At 50.1% G+C, this 27,537-nt stretch overlaps 1 protein-coding gene across 1 annotated transcript in view; it reads right to left on the bottom strand.

Moving 5' to 3' along the window:
• Positions 1-2,868: 2,868 nt before the first annotated feature.
• vill (villin-like) overlaps positions 2,869-27,537 on the bottom strand; it is a 43,972-nt gene continuing 19,303 nt past the window's right edge. Inside the window, exons 7-15 of the mRNA XM_055649074.1 lie at positions 25,779-25,857; positions 21,951-22,049; positions 18,749-18,902; positions 14,771-14,871; positions 13,721-13,858; positions 11,361-11,519; positions 10,158-10,334; positions 4,021-4,166; positions 2,869-3,055 (exon numbers count right to left, since the gene is read on the bottom strand). Coding sequence (XP_055505049.1) covers positions 2,869-3,055; positions 4,021-4,166; positions 10,158-10,334; positions 11,361-11,519; positions 13,721-13,858; positions 14,771-14,871; positions 18,749-18,902; positions 21,951-22,049; positions 25,779-25,857 — 1,240 coding nt within the window. The remainder of the gene's footprint in view (positions 3,056-4,020; positions 4,167-10,157; positions 10,335-11,360; positions 11,520-13,720; positions 13,859-14,770; positions 14,872-18,748; positions 18,903-21,950; positions 22,050-25,778; positions 25,858-27,537) is intronic.

The raw sequence follows: 27,537 nt of genomic DNA, 5'->3' as shown, positions 1-27,537 counted from the left end.
GAGCCGGCTCCCTGCCCATTTTCCCAGGGATACGTCTGTCCCCGGGTGGGGTTAGAGAGGGAATACGCCCTGTCCACGGGCAGCCTGGGGGAGTTCCGGGACCGCTGGTGGTGGAATGTATCCTTGACAAGGAGTGTAACATCGTTCTTTCATAGTTCATTTAGTATATTTATTTGTCTTGTATTATGGTGGTGGGTTTTTTGATTTTTGTCTTGCAGATATTATTTTTATTAATTAATTGAATGATTTTTTTGACAATTAAAAAATAATTGAAAATGGCAACCAAAATTGTCAACACTGGGCTAGTCTGCCTGCGTTTGGTCCATATCCCTCCAAACCTGTCCAATCCATGTACCTGTTTAACTGTTTCTTAAATGTTGGGATAGTCCCAGCCTCAACTACCTCCTCTGGCAGCTTGTTCCATACACCCACCATGAAAATGTTACCCCTCAGATTCCTATTAAATCTTTCCCCCTTCACCTTGAACCTATGTCCTCCGGTCCTCGATTCCCCTACTCTGGGCAAGAGAGTCCGTTCATCTACCCGATCTATTCCTCTCATGATTTTATACACCTCTATAAGATCCATCTGCGCTCCAAGGAATAGAGACCCAGCCTACTCAACCTCTCCCTATAGCTCACACCCTCTAGTCCTGGCAACATCCTCGTAAATCTTCTCTGTACCATTTCCAGCTTGGCAACATCTTTCCTATAACATGGTGCCCAGAACTGAACACAATATTCTAAATGCGGTCTCACCGACGTCTTATACAACTGCAACCTGACTACCCAACTTCTATACTCAATACTCTGATTGATGAAGCCCAAAGTGCCAAAAGCCTTTTTAACCACCTTATCTACCTGCGACTCCACCTTCAAGGAACCATGCACGTGCACTCCTAGATTCCTCTGCTCTACAACATTCCCTAGAGGCCAACCATTCAATGTGCAGTTCCTGGCCTTGTTGGACATCCCACACATTTCTCTGTATTAAATTCCATCAACCATTCCTCAGCCCACCTGGCCAATCGATCCAGATCCTGCTGCAATCTTTCACAACCATCTTCACTATCTGCAAAACCACAAACTTTTGTATCATCAGCAAACTTGCTAATCTTGCCCTGTATGTTCTCATCCAAATCATAGATGTAGATGACAAACAGTAACGGGCCCAGCACTGAACCCTGAGGCACACCACTAGTCACAGGCCTCCAGTCCGAGAAGCAACCTTCCACCATCACCCTCTGCTTCCTTACATGGAGCCAATTTGTTATCCATTCAGCTATCTCTCCTTGGATCCCATGCAATCTAACCTTCCAGAGCAGCCTACCATGTGGAACCTTGTTGAATGCTTTGCTGAAATCCATGTACACAACATCTACAGCTCTGCCCTCATCAATCTTTTTGTTCAAGTCTTCAAAAAACTCATTCAGATTTGTGAGACACGACCTCCCATGTACAAAACTACGCTGACTATCCCTAATCAGCCCTTGCCCATCCAAATGCCTGTGTATCCTATCCCTCAGAATACTCTCCAGTAACTTTCCATCTACAGAGGTTAAGCTCACCAGCCTATAGTTCCCAGCATTTCCCCTGCAGCCCTTCTTGAATAGAACCACAACATTTCCCACTCTCCAGTCTTCCGGCACCTCTCCTGTATTTAAGGACAACTCGGAAATTTCAACCAGGGCTCCCGCAATTTCCTCTCTAGTTTTGCACAATGTCCTCAGATATCAGGCCCTGGAGATTTGTCTACCTTCATGCACGATAGTACCTTCAGTAGGTATGTTACAAAACCTACCTGAATCGTCATTAGGAATCTGCCCTCAGCCATGTCGGCGATTTTGGCGCTGTTTGGAGGGGGCGGGTTTAAAACGCGATTTTTACTAGGCTGTACTAATCGCACATGTTCAGCCTCATTAACGAAAAATCGCTGAAAGACCCGGTCGCAAAAGGTATTATTAGTTTTATAGGCCTCGATAATATAGTTCTAATAGTTTTAAAATTACTGTCTGATTCCGCAACCTCTCGCAGCCCCAGGGTTTTATAGAGCAAACAATTAAAGGTATGTACCTTATTTTTACATTAAATGGGGCATATATATAACCCTTAATATCAAGTTATCTATAGCGAGTGGTTCATTTTGGGCTTTTTATATCCCGCAGTATTTTTCTCGGCATTTGAGGGCACTAATCCAGCGCTATGTCAACGTTCTAAACCAGCGCGTTCCACATGAACCCACTAGAAAGCCGATTTAAATGGGCATTTATTTACAGCAATTGAACACTAAATTCCTTCCATTTGGCCTATAAATTAATGTAAATTAGATATAAAAATCATGTTACATTGTGAATTATTTGTGAATAATCTTTGGACACTTAGGCTATTTAAAAATGTTAATCTTTCCTTAAGAAATGGGCGTTTGACTATCCAAGATCACAGCTTTTTTGTAATGTCCATTGAAAATCAATAGGGAACAAGATGCTAATTTCCGAGTATGAAAATGGTCATAACCTTTTTAATACTTGAGATATGAAAGTGAATTTGGTGTCAAATTAAACTTATTGTTATGCTTTATCTGATGGGATAAATTGCAGACTTGATTTTTTAAATCTCAAAATTTTGTAACATTGCTACCTTCAGTACTTCTTCGATGGTAATACTGACTGCTCTCAACACATTTCCATTGACTGCCCCGTTCCTCCGTCATACTGTCTTTCTCCTCGTTAAATACAGAGGCTAATACTCATTGATGACCTTGCCCACCTCCTGTGGCTCCTGGATTCCTGAGGGGTCCCACTCTCTCTCTCCCTCTCTCTACGAGGCCAGCAATCAATCAGCAGAGTTCCTGCACGGGACAAGCCAATCGTCAGAGGAGCTGCTGAGGAACGGCAGTGGCGGGGAATCTCACCTCTTCCCACGTGTCCAACAGCATGATGTCATCTTCATCCAGGTCCTCCTGGGAGAAGTCGGACACTTCCGTGATGATGAAGCGGCCCGTCTGGTTGGAACACTCAAACAGGCGCGGATCATACTCACATTCCTCCTCCTGAAACCTGCCACGGGAGAGGGGGAGGGGGAGGGGGAGGGGGAGAAGAAGGAGGGGGGAGCAGGGAGGGGGAGCAGGGAGGGGGAGGGGGAGGGGGAGAGGGGAGCAGGAGGGGGAGGGGGAGAAGAAGAAGGGAGGGGGAGCAGGGAGGGGGAGGGGGAGGGGGAGCAGGGGAGGGTGGAGGGGGAGCAGGGAAGGTGGAGGGGGAGCAGGGAGGATGGAGGGTAGGGGGAGCAGGGGGAGGGGGAGCAGGGAGGGGGAAGAGTTCGGACAGAATGGGACAGGAAGTGAGGGGTGGAGAGAGAAACATTTGTCATAATCAGTTTGGCGACACAAGATTCAGATTCAGATTCAATTTTAATTGTCATTGTCAGTGTACAGTACAGAGACAACGAAATGCACAAGGAACTGCAGATGCTGGAATCTCAAGCAAAACACAAAGTGCTGGAGGAACTCCGCATCTGCGGAGGGGAAGACAGACAACGTCTCAGGTCTGGACCAGTCTGAAGTAAGATCTCGGGGACAGAGAGAGAAAGGGGGACAGAGAGGGAGAGAGAGGAGAAAGAGAGAGGGAGAGGGAGATAGAGAGGGAGGAAGGGAGAGAGAGAGAGAGAGAAGGGGAGAGGGAGAGAGATGGGGAGAGAGGGGGAGAGAGGGAGAGAGAGGGAGAGAGAGGGAGAGAGGGAGAGAGGGAGAGGGAGAGGGAGAGAGGGGGGAGAGAGAGAGAGAGGGAGAGGGAGAGGGAGAGGGAGAAGGGAGAGAGAGAGAGAGAGAGGGAGAGAGAGAGAGGGAGAGGGAGAGAGAGAGGGGGAGAGAGAGAGAGAGAGAGAGAGAGGGAGTTGGGGGTGATGGATAGAGACTGATTGTGAAGTAAGTTTCAGGAGGGGGGGTGGATGTGGAGCAGACAAGGTGGGAGGCCGGAGACGGTGGAGACGGGTAGGTGTGGCGAGTGTGTGAACCTGTTGCCCTCACCTCTTGTCGCTGGCGTAGGGGGCTCTCCCGCCCAGCGCGGCCCAGAACTCAGTGGGCTCCTGCCCTTCCAGCACCGTCTGCTTCTCCCGCTTGGACAGGTCATTGGCCACCGACTTTGCCATCTCCCTCTCGTCACCACTACAGCCCTGGAGAGAGGGGGGGTGAGAGGAACCTCCAGCCCGTCAACATGGTCCAACCTTGGCCAGGTCTCCACGGAACAACCTCCTCCCACTCCTCCCCACCACCCCTCCCCCCTCTCCTCCACGCAACTCCCTCCCCCCTCTCCCCCCACCCCTCCACCCTTCCACCCACCCCTACCCCCCTCCCCAGCCAAGGTCTGCTCCTTGCATCCACTCTGCTCAGTTTTAATGTTCACAACGCCCTGCCCCGCCACACCGCCTCCCCCTCATCACAAACCCCTCCCCCCCCCCCCACATTCCCGTTCATTCCCAGTTTTTTTCCCAATCCCTCCATCAAGCCCCTAAACTCCGGAGTCCCTCTCGTTCCCAGTTGGGACAGCCCTTCACGTGCACAGTGTTAGTTTAGTTTATTGTCACGTGTACCGAGGTACATTGAAAAGCTTGTGTGTGGGCAGGAACTGCAGATGCTGGTTTACACCGAAGGTAGACACAAAATGCTGGAGGAACTCAGTGGGCTAGGGGTTCACTGGAGAGAAGGAATGGGTGATGTTTTCATGTCGAGACCCTTCTTCAGACTGAGAGTCAGGGAGGGGGGACCTGGATGTAGGGAAAGGTCTTTGATGCAGGTTCTGCTTTGTCCTGCACCTTCCCATAGTTACCCACTCGCCCGGCACGGGAGAGCTGACACCTACATCGCCAAACATACTTGGCGAATAAAGTGTGTATCTGATTCGAACTCTGTCTGATTAAGGGTCCCAACCCGAAACGTCACCTATTCTTTTTCCCCAGAGATGCTGCCAGACCCACGGAGTTACTCCAGCACTTTGTGTCTATCTTCAGTGGGAAGCTTGTGTTGCGCGGAAAGACTGTACATGATTACAATCAAGACCTGCACAGTGTACACGCACATGATAATGGCAATAACGTCTAGTACAAGATAAGGTCCGATTAAAGATAGTCTGAGGGCCTCCGATTAGGTTAATGGGTCAGGACCGCTTTCTAGCTGGTGGTAAGGATGGTTCAGTTGCCGAATAACAGCTGGGAAGAATCTGGAGGCGTGCGTTTTCACACTCATGACCAGTCGTAGAGTGAAACAGCGTGGAAACAGGCCCTTCGGCCCAACTCAACCCACACAGGCCAACATGTCCCAGCTACACTAGTCCCACCTGCCCATGTTTGGTCCAAATCCCTCCAAACATCACCTATCCATGTACCTGTCCAACTGTTTCTTAAACGTTGGGTTAATCCCAGCCTCAACTACCTCCTCCGGCAGCTTGTTCCATACACCCACCGCCCTTTATGTGAAAAATTCACCCCTCAGATTCCTATTAAACCTATGTCCTCTGGTCCTCGATTCCCCTACTCTGAGCTATAGGGAGAGGTTGAGCAGGCTCCTCATGTTCCTTGGAGCGCAGGAGGATGAGGGGAGATCTTATAGAAGTGTATAAAATCATGCGAGGAATAGATCGGGTAGATGCACAGAGTCTCTTGTCCAGAGTAGGTGAATCAAGGACTAGAGGACATCGGTTTAAGGTGAGGGGTGAAAGATTTAATAGGAACACAAAAGCTTCTGTTTTAAAAACACAGGGACGTGTGTATATGGAACGAGTTGCCAGAGGAGGTAGTTGAGACAGGTATTAGCATAATGTTTAAGAGACATTAGGACAGGTACATGGGTAGGACAGCATTAGTGGGATGTGGGCCAAAGGCAGGCAGGTAGGATTGATGTAGCTGGGACATGTTGTTGGTGTGAGCAAGTTGGGCTGAAGGGCCTGTTTCCACACTGTTTCAATTAATGCACATCTTTCACAAAACCGATGGTCCATCATCTCTGTGTAGCAAAGGACTGCAGATACTAGTTTACATCGAATGTAGACACAAGATGCAGGAGTAACTCAGCGGGACAGGCAGAGAGAAGAAATGGATGAAGTTTCGGGTCGAGACCCTTCTTCAGACCCTCACAGCCAGCATTCATGTTGCAGCTTTACATGACCTTGGTGTGAGGCGGCATTTGGAAAGTAGGGTGCAGGAGGAGGCCATTCAGCCCGTCGTGCCAGCACCGCCAAGTATTTGCCCAGAGTAGGTGGATTTTGGTGTGTTGCGTGCAGTTCTGGTCACCCCAATACAGGCTTTGCAGGGGGTGCAGAGGAGGTTCACCAGGATGATGCCTGGTGCAGGGAGAGGTTGGACAGTGTCTGAAGAAGGGTCTTGACCGGGAACGTCACCCATTCCTTCTATCCAGAGATGCTGCCTGTCCCGCTGAGTGTTTTGTGTCTATCCTTAGAGGTTGGACGGACTTGGATTGCTTACTCTGGAGGTTGAGATGGGGAGACCTGACATGGAATCATGAGAGGCCCAGATAGAATGGACAGTCAGAACCTTCTCCCAAGGATGAAAATAACAAAGAGGTAGGGAGTTACATAAACATAGACAATAGGTGCAGTAGTAGGCCATTCGGCCCTTCGAGCCAGCACCGCCATTCATTGCGATCATGGCTGATCGTCCCCAATCAATAACCCGTGCCTGCCTTCTCCCCATATCCCTTGACTCCACCAGCCCCTAGAGCTCTATCGAACTCTCTCTTAAATCCATCCAGTGATTTGGCCACCACTGCCCTCTGTGGCAGGGAATTCCACAAATTCACAATTCTCTGGGTGAAAAAGTTTTTTCTCACCTCAGTCTTAAATGGCCTCCCCTTTATTCTAAGACTGTGGCCCCTGGTTCTGGACTCACCCAACATTGGGAACATGTTTCAATAGAGTGAATACAGAATCTTTTTTTCTTCATTGTCGGGGGAACCACAAACCAGAGGACATTGGTTGGAGGTGAGAGGGGAAAGATTTAATAGGAACCTGAGGGGCAACATTTTCAGTGTCCAGTCCAGTCCTGTTATAATTTTATATGTTATTATAAGATCCCCGTCATCCTTCTAAACTCCAGTGAATACAAGCCTAGTCTTTTCAATCTTTCCTCATATGACAGTCCCGCCATCCCAGGGATCAATCTTGTTAAAAGACTAAGACTGAATTGCGTTCATCTCCCTGTGAAGGAGCGGAGGTAGTTGGTCCATTGGTGCGACCACCACCCACTGAGGAGCAAAAGGATTTGTGTATAGGAGCAGGGAGGTTCTACTGCAGTTGTATAGGGTCTTGGTGAGACCACACCTGGAGTATTGCGTGCAGTTTTGGTCTCCAAATCTGAGGAAAGACATTCTTGCCATAGAGGGAGTACAGAGAAGGTTCACCAGACTGATTCCTGGGATGGCAGGACTTTCATATGAAGAAAGACTGGATAGACTCGCACGCACGCACACCCCCATCCACATTAACGGGACGGAGGTGGAACGTGTTTCTAGCTTCAGGTTCCTGGGAGTCAACATCTCCGATGACCTCTCTTGGACCCACAATACCTCTACTCTGATCAAGAAGGCTCATCAGCGTCTCTTCTTCCTGAGGAGACTGAAGAAGGTCCATCTGTCTCCTCAGATCCTGGTCAACTTCTACCGCTGCACCATCGAGAGCATCCTTCCCAACCGCATCACAGTATGGTATGGCAACTGCTCTGTCTCCGACCGGAAGGCACTGCAGAGGGTGGTGAAAATTGCCCAACGCATCACCGGTTCCACGCTCCCCTCCATTGAGTCTGTCCAAAGCAAGCGCTGTCTGCGGAGGGCGCTCAGCATCGCCAAGGACTGCTCTCACCCCAACCATGGACTGTTTACCCTCCTACCATCCGGGAGGCGCTACAGGTCTCTCCGTTGCCGAACCAGCAGGTCGAGGAACAGCTTCTTTCCGGCGGCTGTCACTCTACTAAACAACGTACCTCGGTGACTGCCAATCACCCCCCCCGGACACTTATTATTTATTTTTTATTCAAATCGTTTGCTATGTCGCTCTTCAAGGGAGATGCTAAATGCATTTCGTTGTCTCTGTACTGTACACTGACAATGACAATTAAAATTGAATCTGAATCTGAATCTGAGACTCGGCTTGTACTCGCTAGAATTTAGAAGATTGAGGGGGGATCTGATAGAAACTTACAAAATTCTTAAGGGGTTGGACAGGCTAGATGCAGGAAGATTGTTCCTGATGTTGGGGAAGTCCAGAACTAGGGGTCGCAGTTTAAGGATAAGAGGGAAGTCTTTTAGGACTGAGATGAGAAAAACATTTTTTACACAGAGTGGTGAATCTGTGGAATTCTCTGCCACAGAAGGTAGTTGAGGCCAGTTCATTGGCTATATTTAAGAGTTGGATGATCTGCGCCTCTGCAGTCCGTCTGTCTTTTTTTAATTTTGCCTCGTTTGAGTGTAGTTATAGTGGGTTTTTTTTAAAGTGTGTGTGTGTGTGTGTGTGTGTGTGTGTGTGTGTGTGTGTGTGTGTGTGTGTGTGTGTGTGTGTGTGTGTGTGTGTGTGTGTGTGTGTGTGTGTGTGTGTGTGTGTGTGTGTGTGTGTGTGTGTGTGTGTGTGTGTGTGTGTGTGTGTGTGTGGGGGGGACTTTTAAAATCTTTTCTCTGCACGGTGAACCCAATCTTTTCTCTGTCGGGTCTCCGTTGTCGTTGGGGCCGAGTACCGTGGAGCGGAGATTCGGGGGCTCCAACCACAGGTCTGGTGGACAGTAACACCGGGAGCTCGCGGGTCCCTGCTGGGAGACCGCTTTTCGGGGCTTCCGCAACGGCGACTTCTCCCGCCTGAGTTGCAGGGGTTGAGGATGACCGGGAGCGGGGCCTTACATCACCCGGCGCGGCTGTAAATGGCCGCGGGACTTGCTAGCGCCCGCTGGGGGCTCCAACACCAAGACCCGAGCGTGGCCTTGCATTGCTTTAATTGCCGCGGGACTTATTTACCATCGCCGGCCGGGGGCTTTGACTCTGACATCGGGACTAGTGGGGTACCGCAAGGCTCAGTGCTGGGACCCCAGCTATTTACAATATATATTAATGATCTGGATGAGGGAATTGAAGGCAATATCTCCAAGTTTGCGGATGACACTAAGCTGGGGGGCAGTGTTAGCTGTGAGGGGGATGCTAGGAGACTGCAGGGTGACTTGGATAGGCTGGGTGAGTGGGCAAATGTTTGGCAGATGCAGTATAATGTGGATAAATGTGAGGTTATCCATTTTGGTGGCAAAAACGGGAAAGCAGACTATTATCTAAATGGTGGCTGATTGGGAAAGGGGAGATGCAGCGAGACCTGGGTGTCATGGTACACCAGTCATTGAAGGTAGGCATACAGGTGCAGCAGGCAGTGAAGAAAGCGAATGGTATGTTAGCTTTCACAGCGAAAGGATTTGAGTATAGGAGCAGGGAGGTTCTACTGCAGTTGTACAGGGTCTTGGTGAGACCACACCTGGAGTATTGCGTACAGTTTTGGTCTCCAAATCTGAGGAAGGACATTATTGCCATAGAGGGAGTGCAGAGAAGGTTCACCAGACTGATTCCTGGGATGTCAGGACTGTCTTATGAAGAAAGACTGGATAGACTTGGTTTATACTCTCTAGAATTTAGGAGACTGAGAGGGGATCTTATAGAAACTTACAGAATTCTTAAGGGGTTGGACAGGCTAGATGCAGGAAGATTGTTCCCGATGTTGGGGAAGTCCAGGACAAGGGGTCACAGCTTAAGGATAAGGGGGAATTCCTTTAAAACTGAGATGAGAAGAACTTTTTTCACAGAGAGTGGTGAATCTCTGGAACTCTCTGCCACAGAAGGTAGTTGAGGCCAGTTCATTGGCTATATTTAAGAGGGAGTTAGATGTGGCCCTTGTGGCTAAGGGGATCAGGGGGTATGGAGAGAAGGCAGGGATGGGATACTGAGTTGGATGATCAGCCATGATCATATTGAATGGCGGTGCAGGCTCGAAGGGCCGAATGGCCTCTACTCCTGCACCTATTGTCTATGTTTCTATGTCAGTCCCCAATGCTCAGGCCCACCTGTCCTGGTCACCTTGTTCCCGTGGGAAGGTCCAGCCCACCTGTGCCCCCGTCCCCAGGTGTGCTCACCTTGCCGCACCACAGGTAGGTGGTCTGCTCCGTCCTCAGCACAAAGATGTCGTTGGAGTTGAGGGAGGAGGCCCGTGCGGGGACCTCTGTGGCCTTGGTGTTCAGTTCCGTTGTGCCCCGCACCTGAAAGAGCCTGACGGGACCTTCCTCCGCCTGCCCACCGCGGCCCGTCCCACCCTAGGGTGCACGGGGGAGGGGGGAGGGAGGGGGCAAGAGAGCGGCACAGTTTAGTCTAGATTAGTTTAGTTACACAGTGTGGACTCAGGCCATTCGGCCCATCGAGGGCAATCCCCGTACACAACCACCATCCTACACCCACTAGGGACAATTTACACATTTACACCAAGCCAATTAACATACAGACCTGTACGTCTTTGGAGTGTGGGAGGAAACCGAAGATCCCGGAGAAAACACCCGCAGGTCACGGGGAGAACGTGCAAACTCCGTACAGACAGCACCCGTAGTCGGGATCGAACCATCCCATCATTTCTAACTCTCCCCTCCCCATCTCCAACTACCCCCCCCCCCACTTTACAACAGACATCTGCCCACACCCTCACCCACCAGTCAGCTACACTAAACCCCACCCAATAACAAACACCCTCCGCACTCCACCCCTCATCCCGTTAACCATAATTAACCATATAACCATATAACAATTACAGCACGGAAACAGGCCATCTCGGCCCTACAAGTCCATGCCGAACAAATTTTGTTCCCCTTAGTCCCACCTGCCTGCACTCATACCATAACCCCCCATTCCCTTCTCATCCATATGCCTATCCAATTTATTTTTAAATGATAAAATTTAGTTAAAACCCCCTCCACAAAACTACCAACATCTCACCACGCCCCACCCACCCGACGATGTTGCACAGACCCCCCCCCCGCCCAAATCTAATCCCCACCGCCTCCACATCCTCTCCTCCACACCCACCCACTCCCCTCACCCCCGCCTACCCACCCCCACAACCACTACCCATCCCCCCCACCCACTACACACCCCTCACTCCCTGCATATCCCCACGTACCACCCACCCTCTCCGCACCCATTCCACACCCCTCACCCCTCCATATCCCCCACTCTCTCTCACCCCCAACCCACCCCCTCCAAATGCACTCCACACCCTCTCCCCACCCCCACCCCCACCCACTACCCTCACCCCACCCTCTCCCCACCCCCTCTCTGCTCCTGGAGCTCACCTCAAAGATGATGAGTTTGCCCTTGAAGATGGCCTGGAAGTGGCGGGGCTCCTTGCTCATCACCACCCGCACCTGTACAGCCTCGTCATTGTACTGGTTGTCCAGGTTCACCGCTTGGAAGGCCGAGGCTGCGATCTCGCCCTGCGACGCGTGCCGGCCCTGGGCGGTCAAACACGGTCAAACGTTACAAACAACACAAGCACGTCTGAGCAAAGGGTCTCGGCGTGCTCGAGTTGGGGATGACCCCATGGATCATCCGAGGGACATTGACTGGAGGGGTAGATGGACACAGGGTATGACCACATGCAAATTGGAGGCACAGCACCTTGTATTTCCCTTGGGCAGCTCACATGAAGATTCATTTCTCTCTCTGTCCCCTCCCCCACTCTGGTCATTCTGCCAGTTCCACTGTTTGCATCCATATTTCAATAGACAATAGGTGCAGGAGGAGGCCATTCGGCCCTTCCATATAACCATATAACCATATAACAATTACAGCACGGAAACAGGTCATCTCAGCCCTTCTAGTCCGTGCCGAACACGTATTCTCCCCGAGTCCCATGTACCTGCGCTCAGACCATAACCCTCCATTCCCTTCCATATAACTATCCAATTTATTTTTAAATGATAAAAACGAACCTGCCTCCACCACCTTCACTGGAAGCTCATTCCACACAGCTACCACTCTCTGAGTAAAGAAGTTCCCCCTCATGTTACCCCTAAACTTCAGTCCCTTAATTCTCAAGTCATGTCCCCTTGTTTGAATCTTCCCTACTCTCAGTGGGAAAAGCTTTTCCACGTCAACTCTGTCTATCCCTCTCATCATTTTAAAGACCTCTATCAAGTCCCCCTTTAACCTTCTGCACTCCAAAGAATAAAGCCATAACTTGTTCAACCTTTCTCTGTAACTTAGTTGCTGAAACCCAGGCAACATTCTAGTAAATCTCCTCTGTACTCTCTCTATTTTGTTGACATCCTTCCTATAATTAGGCGACCAAAGTTGTACACCATACTCCAGAATTGGCCTCACCAATGCCTTGTACAATGTGATCATGGCTGATCAACCCCAATCAGTACCCCGTTCCTGCCTTCTCCCCATATCCCCTGACTCCGCTATTTTTAAGAGCCCTATCTAGCTCTCTTGAAAGCATCCAGAGAACCTACCTCCACCGCCCTCTGAGGCAGAGAATTCCACAGACTCACCACTCTCTGTGAGAAAAAGTGTTTCCTTGTCTCCGTTCTAAATGGCTTACCCCTTATTCTTCAGGACTGTCTTATGAAGAAAGACTGGATAGACTTGGTTTATACTCTCTGGAATTTAGAAGATTGAGAGGGGATCTTATAGAAACTTACAACATTCTTAAGGGGTTGGACAGGCTAGATGCAGGAAGATTGTTCCCGATGTTGGGGAAGTCTAGGACAAGGGGTCACAGCTTAAGGATAAGGGGGAAATCCTTTAAAACCGAGATGAGAAGAACCTTTTTCACACAGAGAGTGGTGAATCTCTGGAACTCTCTGCCACAGAGGGTAGTTGAGGCCAGTTCATTGGCTATATTTAAGAGGGAGTTAGATGTGGCCCTTGTGGCTAAGGGGATCAGGGGGTATGGAGAGAAGACAGGTACGGGATACTGAGTTGGATGATCAGCCATGATCATATTGAATGGCGGTGCAGGCTTGAAGGGCTGAATGGCCTACTCCTGCACCTAATTTCTATGTTTCTATGTTTCTTAAACTGTGGCCCCTGGTTCTGGACTCCCCCAATATTGGGAACATGTTTCCTGCCTCTAGCGTGTCCAAACCCTTAACAATCTTACATGTTTCAATGAGATGCCCTCTCATCCTTCTAAACTCCGGAGACTTATCGAAGGGCCTGTTTCCCTGCTGTATCTCAGAAGTCATTATTTTTTAGCTGTGGAAAAGTGCTTTATAGTTGAAAACAACTGGTTGTTTCACAGAGTGACCACTAGGTGGTTGGAGTGAATCCCATACTCTGTTATAGTGGACAATCGGCAATAATGGACACCATTACACGGGCCATATAACTAGGAGTTAGTTTCAGTTTGGTTTAGTTTAGAGATACAGCGCAGAAACAGACCGTACAGCCCACCGGGTTGGTGCCGACCAGCACTACCACTATCCTACACACCATGGACAAGTTTACAGAAGCCAATTAATGCACAAACCCCCTACGTCTTTGTGGAGTGTGGGAGGAAACCGGAGCACCCGGAGAAAACCCACACAGGTCACGGGGAGAGCGTACAAACTCCACGCAGTACAGCACCCGTGGTCGGGATGGAACCCGGGTCTGTGGTGCTCTACCCGCTGTGCCACCGTGCCATCCTGTGTAATACTGTGCCCACCTGCCACATGTACAGGATGTACGCTGGTCTGCCGTTCTTCATGTAGGTGTAGAGCACCAGGTAGCAGTCCCCCCCGTAGAACTGGCCGTAGGTCCTCGGGGCGACGGGAGCCAGCTCGTTCTCCTCGATCCTCCACACCTGGCCACACAGCAAGATACATCAGTGACGGCACGGAGGGAGGGCAGGAAGGGCCGAAGGGCCTGTTTGCATGCTGCATCAGTGCGGGTAGCAGTGGTCAAGGTCAGGGGTCAGCGGGTCGAGCTCAGGGGTCGGCAGGTCAAGGTCGGGGGTCGGTGGGTCAAGGTCAGGGGTCAGCAGGTCAAGGTAGGGGGTCAAGGTCAAGGGTCGGTGGGTCGAGGTAGGGGGTTGGCGGATCGGGGTCGGCGGGTGGAAGTCGGGGTCGGAGGGTGGAGGTCGGGGGGGGTCGGCAGGTGGAGGTCAGGGGTCGGCAGGTCGTCGTAGGGGTGGAGGTCGGGGGTGGAGGTTGGGGTTGGCGGGGGTCGAGGTCAGGGGTCGGTGGGTCGAAGTCAGGGGTCAGCAGGTGGAGGTCGGGGGTTGGCGGGGTCAGGGGGTCGGTCGGTGGAAGTCGGGGGTCGGGCGGGTGGAGGTCGGAGGGTGGAGGTCGGGGGTCGGCGGGTGGAGGTCAGGGGTCGGCAGGTCGGAGGCAGGGGGTGGAGGTGGAGGTGGAGGTCAGGGGTCGGTGGGTCGGTCAGGGGTCGGAGGTGGAGGTCAGGGGTCGGTGGGTGGAAGTCGGGGTCGGCGGGTGGAGTGTCGAAGTCAGGGGTCGGCAGGTGGAGGTCGGGGGTCGGCGGGTCAAAGTCAGGGGTCGGCAGGTGGGGTCGGGTGGGGTCATGGTGGGGGTGGTGGTCGGGGGTGGCGGCAGGTGGAGGTCGGGGGTTGTGGGTGGAGGTCGGGGGTCGGCGGGTGGAGGTTGGGGTTGGCGGGTCAAAGACAGGGGTCGGCAGGTGGAGGTCGGGGCTCAGCGGGTCAAGGCCACTACACTGCGGTGTGAAGTAAATGAAAGGTTTGATGGTTGGAAGATTCTCTCACCTCCACTTTGCCCGATGCATCATCCACCATCCTCTGCTGAGCTGCCAGCTCAGGACGGGCGTGGAGCTCAGTCACGTTGAACTTGGTCTGCTCAACCTTGGCTGTGGCACAGAACGGAAAAAGAGAGAAAAATAGATCAGAAAATAAAATCCGCAGATGCTGGCAACCCGCAATAAAAGGGGGAAGTGCCAGAAGCACTCAGTGGCGGCAATGGCAGCTCCTGTAAAACCAGACAAACATAAAACTCCAAGCTTAAAAACTTTGGTCGGGCTGCATTGTCGCCTCTCCAAAGCCTCCACATGCTTCCTGTAATGGGGGAGACAATGGCGTGCAGTTCTGGATGCCCCCATTACAGGAAGCAGGTGGAGGCTTTGGAGAGGGTGCAGAGGAGGTTCACCAGGATGATGCCTGGATTAGAGCGTTTCAGCTACAGGGAGAGGCTGGACACACTTGGATTGGTATCTCTGGAGCGTCGGAGGCTGAGAGAAGACCTGATAGAAGTCTATAAAATGATGAGAGACACAGATAGGGTAGACAGTCAGAACCTTTTAACCCCTCAGGGTGGAAATGTCAAGGGCATAGTTTTAAGGTGAGAGGGGGAATGTTTAAAGGGGATGTGTGGGGCAAGACGTGATAGGTACCTGGAACACACTGCCAGGGGATGGTGGTCGGGACAGGTGCAATAATAGGCTTTTAGACAGGCACGTGGGATATTCTATATGGCCATCGTAGAGTCTGTCCTCACCTTCTCCATCATGGTCTGGTTTGGCTCAGCCACCAAGCACGACACCCGGAGGCTGCAGCGAATCGTCCGATCAGCTGAGAAGGTTATGGGCTGCAACCTTCCCTCCATTGATGAACTGTACACTGCAAGGGCCAGGAAGCGAGCGGGCAAGATCATCTCTGGCCCCTCTCACCCTGGCCACAAACTCTTTGAATCACTTCCCTCTGGAAGGCGACTCCGGACTGTCAAAGCTGCCACAGCCAGACATAAAAACAGCTTTTTTCCACGAGTAGTAGCTCTACTCAACTGCCAAAAATCTGTAGCCTCCTTTTGCTCTGGTATTTTATTTAATTCACATGTTTAATCGATAATGTTTTATTATTAATGTTTAATGTTTTATGTGTCATTCCTAACTATCACTGTATGTCATGTTGTCACTTGAGGGCGGAGCACCAAGGCAAATTCCTTGTATGTGAATACTTGTCCAATAAACTTATTCACTCATTCATTCACATGCAGGGAATGGAGGGATATAGATCACATGCAGGCATCATTTGGGATCATGCTCAGCACCGACATTATGGGCCGAAGGGCCCGTTCCTGTGCTGTACTGTTCTATGTTCTATTAACACAAAATATTGCTCAGAAGAGACATAAAATGTGCTCCTCATAGTCATATAAATTTGTACGGTTTCACTTATCCCTAACCCCACCTCTCTGCTCTCTTTACCAGTCTGGATAAAGGATCCCAATCCTAAACTGTTCACTCTCAACTGAAGCTGCCTGACAATAGACAATAGGTGCAGGAGGAGGCCATTCGGCCCTTCGAGCCAGCACCGCCATTCAATGTGATCTTGGCTGATCATCCCCAATCAGTACCCCGTTCCTGCCTTCTCCCCATATCCCCTGACTCCGCTATTTTTAAGAGCCCTATCTAGCTCTCTCTTGAAAGCATCCAGAGAACCTGCCTCCACCGCCCTCTGAGGCAGAGAATTCCACAGACTCACCACTCTCTGTGAGAAAAAGTGTTTCCTCGTCTCCGTTCTAAATGGCTTACTCCTTATTCTTAAACTGTGGCCCCTGGTTCTGGACTCCCCCAACATCGGGAACATGTTTCCTGCCTCTAGCGTGTCCAAACCTTAAGGACCTGTCCCACCTTCACGACCTAATTCACGACCTCTGCCGTGTTTGCCTTGACTCATACTCGCAGCATGGTCGTCACGAGGTCGTAGGTAGGTCGTGATGCTAGTCGTAGGTACTCGTGGCATCGTAGTTTGGGGCGTTTTTACAACATGATGAAAAATGTCCACGAGTAAAAATGGTCGTGAAAGTGGGACAGGCCCTTTAATAATCTTAAGTTTCAATAAGATATCCTCTCATCCTTCTAAACTCCAGAGTGTACAAGCCCAGCTGCTCCATTCTCTCTGCGTATGACAGTCCCGCCATCCCGGGAATTAACCTTGTAAACCTACGCTGCACTCCCTCAATAGCAAGAATGTCCTTCCACAATTAGGGGACCAAAACTGCACACAATACTCCAGGTGTGGTCTCACTAGGGCTCTGTACAACTGCAGAAGGACCTCTTTGATCCTATACCTCAATGACCTCGAATCGCAGAGAGATATGGCACATAAATAGGCCTTTTAGTCCACCAAGTCCCAACCAACTAAGACTCACCTCTATCCACCCACCCAACATGGATCCTGTTTCCTGCTCTCCCACATCCCATCAACTCTCCCCATCCGCACACTTGGGGCTATTTACAGAGGTCATTAACGCAACGACCCACATGTCCTTGGGACGTGGGAGCAACCGGAGGAAATCCACACAGGGAGAACGTGCGAACTCCACTACAAGTGCAGGCTTCCCCTTGCACTAAAACGCTATTCCCTTATCATGTATCCACACATTGTAAATGGGTCGAATGTCATCATGTATTGTCTTTCTGCTGACAGGTTCATACGCAACAAAAGCTTTTCACTGTACCTCGGTACACGTGGCAATAAACTAAACTAAACAAGTACAGCCTCACAGCGCCAGAGACCCGGGTTCGATCCCGACTATGGGTGCTGTCCGTGACCTGCGTGGGTTTTCCCCGGGTGCTCCGGATTCCACCCACACTACAAAGGCGTACAGGTTTGTAGGTTAATTGGCTTCTGCAAATTGTAAATTGGCCCTGGTGTGTAGGATGGTGCTAGTGTACGGGGTGGTCGCTGGTCGGCGTAGGAGTCAATGGGCTGAAGGGCCTGTTTCCACGCTGTATCTCTAAAGTGGAGTCTAGTGTCATATGCACAAGTACGGTGAACAACAGGCAGAAAGAAAATCTTGCATTGTAGCAGCATCCCGGCACCCAGACTCAGACAAACACAACACACAAAATCACAAAGGGCTGTCCCACTTGGGTGACCTAATTGGCGAGTTCAGAAGAGTTTAGGAGAGCTTGAAAAAGTGTCATGTGGGAGACCTCCTTCGACTATGTTGAAGACGATCTATAACTACCTTCGACTATGTAGAAGACCTCCTTCGACTATGTTCAAGACTATCTACAACTACCTTCGACTACCCTTCGATTACCTACGACTAACGTGCCAACCTACTTCGACTAAACCTACGAGAAAAAAAAAGTACCGATTTTTTTTCCCATGGCGATCTTTTTTTACTCGCGGGCATTTTTCAGCATGTTGAAAAAAACGTCGCGACCTAGCTGAGGCCTCGAGTACACGGGGACTACTCTCGAGCATGAAGGAGAGTTACAAAGACCTCCTAGGGCCTTGTGTCGACCATGCTGCGAGTATGTTGAGGGCAAACTCGCCAGAACTAGCGGATTAGGTCGCCCAAGTGGGACAGCCCCTTAACTTATACGTCATTTTTTACTTAAATCCTTCATAAATTATGCAAGACAGTGTGAAGAAAAAAAAACACTCCAAGGCACACATACGAGTTTGTATGTTCTGGACTCCCCCAACATCGGGAATATTTTTCCTGCATCTAGCCGCTCCAATCCTTGAAGAATTGTGCATACGTTTCTACAATGTGCGGGGATCGCTGGTCGGCGCGGACCCAGGTGAGCCGAAGGGCCTGTTTCCGCGCTGTATCTCTAAACTCAACAAAGCCCCAAATAAATAAGTAGGAGGTGGGGATTGAACCCAAGACCCTGGTGTTGTGAGGCAGAGGCTCTACCCACTGCGCCACCTTGCCCGCATGTGTCTGGGGGATCTGTTTCTTGGTATCTAAGGGCAGCGCGGGCCACTCACCGATCTTGCCCACTGAATACTTCTTGCCCAGGCCCTGGGTCTGCCCCTTCACCGTCCACTTCTTGAAGAGTTGCTTGAAGATTGCGGATTCTGCCCCGTCATTCAGCAGGACCACGTTGGTGCTGGGTGGGTAGCCCTTGGCTTTGGTGAACCCCTGCAAGAGGAAGGAAGTCAGAATCACACTGGGGGTGGACACACACACAAGACAATGGGGACACATGCAGCCAACCTACCCGCAAAGCCCAGCCCAGCCCTGCCATCAAGAGGATCTTGGCCGACCTACACTGCACGCAAACCCTCCCCTATACCATCATTAGGGTGGCGCAGCGGTAGAATTGCTGCCTTACAGCGAATGCAGCGCCGGAGACCCGGGGACTCTGCAAGCGCAAGCGGGGGCTCTAACAACGACCCGGTGTGCGCGCACCCGGTGTTCCATCCCGACTACGGGGCGCTGTCGCCTCGTACGGGGGAGCTGTTGTACGTTTTTCGACTTCATCCAGTGGAGAGTGACCTGCGTGGGTAAATTATTTTCTCTATGTGTCGGGATCTTCGATTTCCTCACCAGCCAACAATGTCCCAGCTACACTAGTCCCACCTGCCTGCGCTTGGTCCATATCCCTCCAAACCTGTCCTACTCATGTACCTGTCTGTTTCTTGAAATTGGAATAGTCCCAGCCTCAACTACCTCCTCTAGCAGCTTGTTCCATACACCCACCACTCCTCGTGTGAAAAAGTTACCCCTCAGATTCCTATTAAATCTTTCCCCTTCACTTTAAACCTATGTCCTCTGGTCCTCGATTCCCATACTCTGGGCAAAAGACTGTGCATCTACCCGATCTATTGCTCTCATGATTTAACACACTTCCATAAGATCAGCCCTCATCCTCCTGCACTCCATGGAATAGAGACCCAGCCTACTCAACCTCTCCCTATAGCTCACACCCTCTAGTCCTGGCAACATCCTCGTAAATCTTCTCTGGACCCTTTCCAGCTTGACAACATCTTTCCTATAACACGGTGCCCAGAACTGAACACAATACTGTATATGCGGTCTCACCAACGTCTTATACAACTGGAACGTCGGTGTTCCGGTTTCCTCCCACGCTCCAAAGACATGCCGGTTTCTCAGTTAATTGGCTTTGGTAAAATTGTAAATTGTTCCTAGTGTGTAGGATAGCGCTAGTGCACGGGGTTATCGCTGGTCGGTGCGGACACGGTGGGCCGAAGGGCCTGATTCCATGCTAAATCTCCAAAAGTCTAAAAAAAATTAAGGGCCTGTCTCACTTAGGTGATTTTTTATGCGACTAGGCTGTTGCCACATGGTTGCCGGGGTGTCGCCTGTACAGTCTCCTCAGTCGCGCAAAGAGTCGTAACGTCCTTCTGGTCGCCGCTGGGTTTCCAACATGTTGAAAATTTTCAGAGACAGTCGGCGACAGTGAGTTTGACGCCAATGAGGGTAGCGTGACTTCTCCTGACGTAGGTGATGTCATAGTTAACGTAGGTTGTCGCTGGTGCTGACTTTGGTTATTCTCTGCTTATGGTAGTAACATAGTCATCGAGCTTGCAACACGGAAACAGGCTCTTCAGCCCAGCAAGTCCATGCTGACCAAGATGCCTCATCTAAGATGGTCCTATTTGCCTCGGGGAGACTAAGCGGAGGTTGGGCGATCGTTTCGCCGAACACCTCCGCTCAGTCCGCAATAACCAACCTGAACTCCCGGTGGCTCAGCACTTCAACACCCCCTCCCATTCCCAATCCGACCTCCCTGTCCTGGGTCTCCTCCATTGCCAGAGTGAGCAACACCGGAAATTGGAGGAACAGCACCTCATATTCCGCCTGGGCAGATCGGAAGAGCACATGAACAGCACCTCATATTCCGCCTGGGTTGCTTGCGTCCGGTTGGCATGAACATTGAATTCTCCCAGTTTTGCTAGTCTTTGTTGTCTCCTCCCCTTCCTTAACCTTCGAGCTGCCTCCTCCCATCACCCCGACCTCGGGCTCCTCCTCCTCCCCTTTTCCTTCCTTCTCCCCCCCCACCCCCATCAGTCTGAAGAAGGGTTTCAGCCCGAAACGTCGCCTATTTCCTTCGCTCCATAGATGCTGCTGCACCCGCTGAGTTTCTCCAACAATTTTGTGTACCTTTGGTCCTATTTGCCTGCCTTGAGACCTGTTCCATGAGTATGCCTGTCTTTTAAATGTGATGCTGAGCATCTCTCTGCTCAGCAACGCTGCCCCGGGTTCTGCCTTGTACTGTGCAGGTCCTTCCCTGGTTTGGCCCACCTAGATGTCAGAGGTCCGGAGGACTGGTGATGGGATCTAGGGAGTGGGCAGGGCTGAAGATGTCCTGGTTGAGTTGCTCCTGGACCTGCCCAAGCTGGCCATCTGTGAGTCACAGTGCCAGGTGGAAGAGGACTTTGCCCCAGCCAGATGCTTGCCCCTTTACTAGGGTGTTAGAGAGGGGCATAGTTGTACAGTAGATATTTAGTATATTTGTAAGGATTGTAACATTGTTATTTGGAAATTAGTGTCTAGATAATGTGGTGATTTTGTGCTATGGTGGGCGGGTGTGTCACCGCAGTTTTGTTTTTGCTTTGTGATAATAATTAAATAAATTATTTTTGATACAAATAAAAAATGTCAGAGTTAGCTTCCGTCTGCAGTTCCGCCCAAACCCGCCCAAAGGTTCGTCAGTGTCCGCCCGATGATTCGCGGCCAACGGGATTTCACCCGGAGGCACGTTGGACTGCGTGGAGCCGGGCAGGAGCCGGAGAAGGCGGGCGTGAGGAGCAAGGGCCGGAGGGATGGTGAACTAGGTCTTGATGGCCGGCTGCTGGAGGACACCAAGATGGGCGGGCGAGGCGAGGAGAGGAGAGGAGAGGGACGTCGGTTCGCGTGAACTGCTCCAGCACATCGAGCACGCGGGCCGACCGGACCTTGGACTCTGAATAATGGCGGCAAAAATGGCGGCGCCCACGTGAGTAATATACGCAAATGGCATTTCACACGACAAATAAAGTGCCATTGACTATCACCGACCATCCCCCATTCATTCTCTCCAGAGATGCTGCCCGTCCTGCTGAGTTACTCCAGCATTTCGTCTCTATCTTTGGTGTAAACCAGCACCTGCAGTTCCTTCCTACACTATTGATTTGGTCCACCTTGCCACTGCTCAGAGCGGGAGCATTTGATTCGGGTACTAACCAAGGCCCTGTTCATTCCAGCTCGCTTCTCCTCTTTGGTGGCACTCTTCCCCTTCCACATGAAGATGGTGACTCCACCCTGGTCCAAGATGTAACAGTCCTGTGGAGAGACAAGAACGGTCGGTGATGTTCCACGCACGCCCCACTCACAACTCGCAGAGACACCAGGAGAACTGGCCCTTCGGCCCAACCCATCCATGTCCCATCTAACCTAGTCCCATTTGCCCGGATTTGGCCCATATCCCTCGAATCCAGTCCATCGAGTCCACGTCAAACATCAACCACCCATTTACTTATTTCAGATTTAGATTTATTATGGACAAGTGTACCGAGGTACAGTGAAAGGCTTTGTTTCCCATGCTGTCCAAACAGGTCACATATACCATCCAGAGATGCAATCAGTTCAAACTCAAGTTCAATAGATAGAGCAAAGGGGAAGATACAGAGTGCAGAATATAGTTCTCAGCATTGTAACGCATCAGTTCCACAGACAAAGTCCAATGCCTGCAATGGGGTAGAGGTGAATCGGACAGTACCCTAGCTTATGGATGGGCCGTTCAGAAGCCTGATAACTGGGGAAGAAGTGGAAAGACCACACATGATTACAATCGAGCTGTCCACAGGGAACAAATACACAATGAAGCAATAACGTTTAGTGCAAGGTAAAGTCCGATCAAAGATAGTCCGAGCGTCTCCAATGAGGTGGATGGTAGCTCAGGTCCGCGCTCTAGTTAGTGATGGGATGGTTCAGTTTGCCCGATAACAAACAGCTAGTTAGTAGGTTTTGTAAGGATAAGTTAGAAACTTTGTAGATGGGACAGAGTTTGGCGGGATTGTGGATTGTGGCTGTCTAAGTTGATGGCAGGATGTAAAATTAGTGGGAAATTTGGATGGAGAAAAGGCAGGTGTGCTTGAAGATACGCAGGGAATAGATCGATACTAATCACAGGCAGGCAGGCAAGGTTACTTTCTCTCGGCATCAAGTTTAGCACAGACATTCTGGGCCGAAGGGCCTGCTCCTGTTTTCTTCTGTTTAATGTTCCTTTTATTTAAAGACACCGGAAGCTTGGGATTAGAAATTACCGGGATTTTGGGATCAGGAATGGGGATCAGATGAATTCCAGGATCAGCTGGGTGTTGGATCAGAACAACGACATGGGATCCAGGTTTGGGAATGATTAGCCAGGGAATGGGATCAGGAATGATGACAATGGATCCAGGGTTGGGAATAGCGAGGTGGGGACTGTAATCAGGAGCGATCTAGGATTGGGGGTGGTTGAACTGGGAATGGTGGGATGAGGACTGTGATCGGATGGGATTACAAGATGGGATCCAGGATTGGGAATTTGGAGGTTGGGATTGGCTGGAGATTGGGATTAGGAATGATGACAATGGATGCAGGGTGGAAAATGGCTAGATGTGGACAGTGATCAGGACGGGACACGATGCATCCGGGATTGGGAATAATTGGATGGAGATCTGGACCAGGATTGGCCACAATTGGGAATGGTGTGATGGTGAACTGGGATTGGTCACATTGGATCCAAGATTGGGGCAGATTTTCTGGAAAGCAGGATCAGGAATAGACAGGAGGGATCGGGAAGGATTGGATGGAGACATGGATGAGGAATGGACATGAGGGATCCGGGATTAGCTGGAGATGAGCTTTGTCGGTGCCAGTAACATGGCGAGGTGTACTGCCCAGGTGAGGTCAGCTGTATGATTCTTCACTGCATTTCATAGAAACATAGAAACATAGACAATAGGTGCAGGAGTGGGCCATTCCGCCCTTCGAGCCTGCACCGCCATTCGATATGATCATGGCTGATCATCCAACTCAGTATCCCGTACCTGCCTTCTCTCCATACCTCCCAATCCCTTTAGCCACAAGGGCCACATCTAACTCCCTCTTAAATATAGCCAATGAACTGGCCTCAACTACCTTCTGCGGGAGAGAATTCCACAGATTCACCACTCGCTGTGTAAAAAATGATTTTCTCATCTCGATCCTAAAAGATTTCCCCCTTATCCTTAAACTGTGACCCCTTGCTCTAGACTTCCCCAACATCGGGAATAATCTTCCTGCATCTAGCCTGTCCAACCCCTTAAGAATTGTGTAAGTTTCTATAAGATCCCCCCTCAATATTCTAAATTCTAGCGAGTACAAGCCGAGTCTATCCAGTCTTTCTTCATATGAAAGTCCTGCCACCCCAGGAATCAGTCTGGTGAACCTTCTCTGTACTCCCTCTATGGCAAGAATGTCTTTCCTCAGATTAGGAGACCAAAGCTGTATGCAATACTCCAGGTGTGGTCTCACCAAGACCCTGTACAACTGCAATTGGATTTCACTGCACCTATGTACATATGATATTAAAACATCATTGAATCATCTCATTCAATCCATGAATCTGGATCGGGAATGGACACAAAGGACAAGGTATAATTGGATGGGGTCTGGGAATGGTCACACTGGAAATAATTAGACAATAGACAATAGGTGCAGGAGTAGGCCATTCGGCCCTTCGAGCCAGCACCGCCATTCAATGTGATCATGGCTGATCATCCACAATCAGTACCCCGTTCCTGCCTTATCCCCATATCCCCCGACTCCGCTATTTTTAAGAGCCCTATCTAGCTCTCTCTTGAAAGCATCCAGAGAACCTGCCTCCACCGCCCTCTGAGGCAGAGAATTCCACAGACTCACCACTCTCTGTGAGAAAAAGTGTTTCCTCGTCTCCGTTCTAAATGGCTTACTCCTTATCCTTAAAGATGGAGACCTGGATGAGGGTCGGGCATGGGGATGGGGGATCCAGGGTTATATGGTGGAGACTGGAATCAGGACGGGACACTAAGCATCCAGGATTAGGGATAGTATGATGGGGACAGAGAATGGTCATATTGGATCCAGGATGGGAAATAATTAGGTGGAGACCGGGATCAGGACTGGGCACGAAGGATCCAGGATTAGGGAAAATTGGGTGGGGACAAGTAGATGGGAATTGGGAATGGTCACATTGGATCCAGGATTCGGACTAGTTGGATGGGAATTGGGAATGGAAACATTGGATCCAGGAATAGGGAAAATTGGATGGGAATTGGGAATGGAAACATTGGATGTAGGATTAGGGAAAATTGGATGGGAATTGGGAATGGAAACATTGGATCTAGGTTCAATAATGACCAACCCCACTCACCCACTCCACGCCCTGAAGGTGATCAAGTGCAGCATCTTCAGTCAGAGACTGATTGCACCAATGTGCAAAACGGAGAGATATAGGAAGTCTTGTATACCAGCTGCTATAAGGTTTTATAATGCACAAAAATAATTTTGGATTTTTTTTAGTATTCATTCATTGTATTTTAACATTAAGTATTGAAGCTATCTGTGGAAATGTGTGGTGTTATGTCTGTCTTGAAGCTGTTGTGGCACTGTAATTTCCTGTAAAGGATTATTAAAGGTTATTCAATTCAAGGATTAGGGAAAATTGGATGGGAATTGGGAATGGAAACATTGGATCTAGGGTTAGGGAAAATTGGAGGGAATTGGGAATGGTCACGTTGGATCCAGGATTAGGGACTGGTTGGATGGAGATTGGGAATGGAAACATTGGATCTAGGATTAGGGAAAGTTGGATGGGAATTGGGAATGGTCACATTGGCTCCAGGATTCGGACTAGTTGGATGGAGATTGGGAATGGTCACGTTGGATCCAGGATGGGGAATAACTGGCAGGAGACGTGGATCAGGAATGGGCGAGAGGGACCCAGGATTGGGGCAGTTGTCGTGGGTCAATCCCGGCCCCTCACGCTGGCAAACCCGGCCCACTCACCTCGTGCTTCAGTAAATCCTGGGTCAGAGGTCGCGTGGCTACTTCCTGCACCATTAGACTTCCCGTGTTGTCAGAGACGCTGGGAAGGGAAACACAGCGGGATTAATAACCGGTGGGAACGCTTTGCGAGCGAGGCGTCGGTCCGAGCAGCCGCGACTGTGGTCTCAAAGATGATCCCAAAATTACACGTGGTTTTTGAAGAACTCTCTCTCTCCCGAACCGAATGTTCGGGGATCCCCACTGCGATTGTGGGGAAGGCACGATGGCGCAGCGGTCTGTGTGTGTGTGTGTGTAGTTTGCACGTTCTCCCTGTGACCACGTGGGTTTTCTCCAGGGACTCCGGGTTCCTCTCACATCCCAAAGACGTGCGGGTTTGTAGGTTAAGTGACTTTGCTAAGTTGCCCCGTGTTCAGGGGGTGGGATAATTTGGGGATGGAAGGGGTAGGGAGTGGATGGGAAAGGTGTTAGTGTAGGATTGGTGTCAGTGGGTGGCATGTGGTCAGAGTAGACTTGATGGGCCGAAGGGCCTGCTCCATGCTGCATTTCTATGAGTTTAATTCAACTTTGATCCATTGGACATTACGATTTAGGACATAAGGAACTGCAGATGCTGGAATCTGTGGCAAAAGAACACAGAGTGCTGGAGTAACTCAGCGGGTCAGGCAGCATCTGTGGAGAACATGGATAGGTGACGTTGCAGGTCAGGACCGTTCTTTAGATTTCTTCTGAGTCTGAAGAAGGGTCCCAACCTGAAATATCACCCATCCATTTCCCTCCAGAGATGCTGCCTGACCCGCTGCGTTACTCCAGCACTTTGTGTTTTGTGCCCATGTATGGTCTGGTTTGAATGGACAACAAAAACACACACAAATGAATAACGAATGAATGAATGCATGATTGAATGAATGAATGAATGTATGAATGAATGAATGTATGAATGGATGGATGGATGAATGAATGAATGAATGAATGAATGAATGAATGAACGGACGAATGATTGAATGAACGAATGACCGAATGAATGAATGAATGAAAACTTTATTGTCATTCAGATATGCACCTAGACACAGTGCACCTTGAACGGAATTTTGTTGCATTTTGCACACGTTTTTCAAAGTATATTAGTGCAGGCGACAATAAGGTTCAGGTGTATTACTGTCACGTGTATCGAGGTACAGTGAAAAGCTTTGTCTTGCCTGCTATCCAAACAGATCAGATAATACCACACATCAATACAATCAAATCAAAAGCATTCAGAATAGGATTTAGAAATCAAAGTTGCAAAGAGACTTGGGAGTGCTGGTGCAGGATTCCCAAAAAGCTAATTTGCAGGTTGAATCAGTAGTAAGAAAGGCAAATGCAATGATGGCATTTAATTCGAAAGAATGTAAAAACAGGGATGTAATGCTCAGGGTCTATAAGGTGCTGGTCAGGCCACATTTGGAATATTGTGAGCAGTTTTGGGCACCATATCTAAGGAAGGATGTGCTGGCTCTGGAGACGGTCCAGAGGAGGTTTACAAGAACGATCTCCGCAATGAGTGGGTTAACCTATGATGAGCGTTTGACGGCACTGGGACTGTACTCGCTGGAGTTTAGAAGGATGAGGGGGAACCTCATTGAAACGTACTAAACATTATTCCCTCATCATGTATCTCTACACCTATAGAAAGGCCTGCATAGAGTGGATGTGGAGAGGATGTTTTCACTAGTGGGAGAGAACCAGTTCTGGGGGAGGTGGGACCAGTACAAACAGGACG

This window comes from Leucoraja erinacea, chromosome 2 (assembly GCF_028641065.1).
Source record: "Leucoraja erinacea ecotype New England chromosome 2, Leri_hhj_1, whole genome shotgun sequence".
Lineage (NCBI taxonomy): Eukaryota > Metazoa > Chordata > Chondrichthyes > Rajiformes > Rajidae > Leucoraja > Leucoraja erinaceus.
Note: the sequence above shows the minus strand (reverse complement) of the source record. Positions and strands in the feature narration are given on the sequence as shown.